General features: G+C 32.5%; 1 protein-coding gene across 1 annotated transcript; it reads left to right on the top strand.

The window, feature by feature from the left end:
• Positions 1–366: 366 nt before the first annotated feature.
• Positions 367–832, top strand: LOC133329579 (uncharacterized; the record flags this gene model as incomplete). Its single annotated transcript, XM_061538051.1, has 2 exons — positions 367–546; positions 615–832. Coding segments are annotated over 2 exons (398 nt in total), but the record flags the coding sequence as incomplete, so codon positions are not given.

Genomic DNA, 832 nt, shown 5'->3' with positions numbered 1-832 from the left:
TAAAAAATATCTTTCCAAAGACTATCAGACCAATAAGCGTGGATTTTTTTAAAGAATATTTTTTAATTGACTATCATACCAAAGCGTGAATTTTTTAAAGAATATTTTTTAAATTGACTATCAGACCAATAAGCGTGGATTTTTTAAAGAATATTTTTTTCATGGACTATCAGACCAATTAGCATGGATTTTTAAAAAATATTTTTTTAAGGACTATCATACAAATAAACGTGGATTTTTTAAAGAATATTCTTCCAAGGACTATCAAACAAATAAGCGCGGATTTTTAAAAGAATATAGACCAATAAGCCTGAATTTTTTAAAGGATATTGAAATTATAATCCACTTTCTTTTGCATCTTTCCAGCCTATGCCATCAAATGTTACAGCTGCGACTCTAAAGACTCCTGCAAGAGTCCCAAAAAAGTAGAATGTACATATAAATTGGCTAACGATACCAGATTATATTTAGATGCCCATCATACCGGTGTTAACCTCAATACAACCAGTCCATATATTGAATGTTTCGCGGAGGATATTAAGAGCAGTAAGTAGTGACAAAAAAATAGCAAGAACAAAATATTAAAACAAAAAATATTTAAATGTATTTTACAGATTTTGGTGACTTCAGATATAAAGGCTGTATTTATCAAAATATAAATGCTTGTCAATTACCATTGCGTCCCGTCCACACTAGTGGAAGTTCGAAACGTACGTGTTCCCAGTGTGACAGCAAGAATTATTGTAATCCAGCTGGTCGTGCCAGTATCAGTGGATTTGCATTGATCGCTGTTGTTGTTGTGGGTTTGGTGGGACGTTCTCTTTGGGCTTAG

This window comes from Musca vetustissima, unplaced genomic scaffold (genome assembly GCF_032173495.1).
Source record: "Musca vetustissima isolate MV318-11 ecotype Yass unplaced genomic scaffold, APGP_CSIRO_Mvet_v1 utg33648, whole genome shotgun sequence".
Classification (NCBI taxonomy): Eukaryota; Metazoa; Arthropoda; class Insecta; order Diptera; family Muscidae; genus Musca; species Musca vetustissima.
This window is presented reverse-complemented; position numbering and strand designations above follow the sequence as displayed.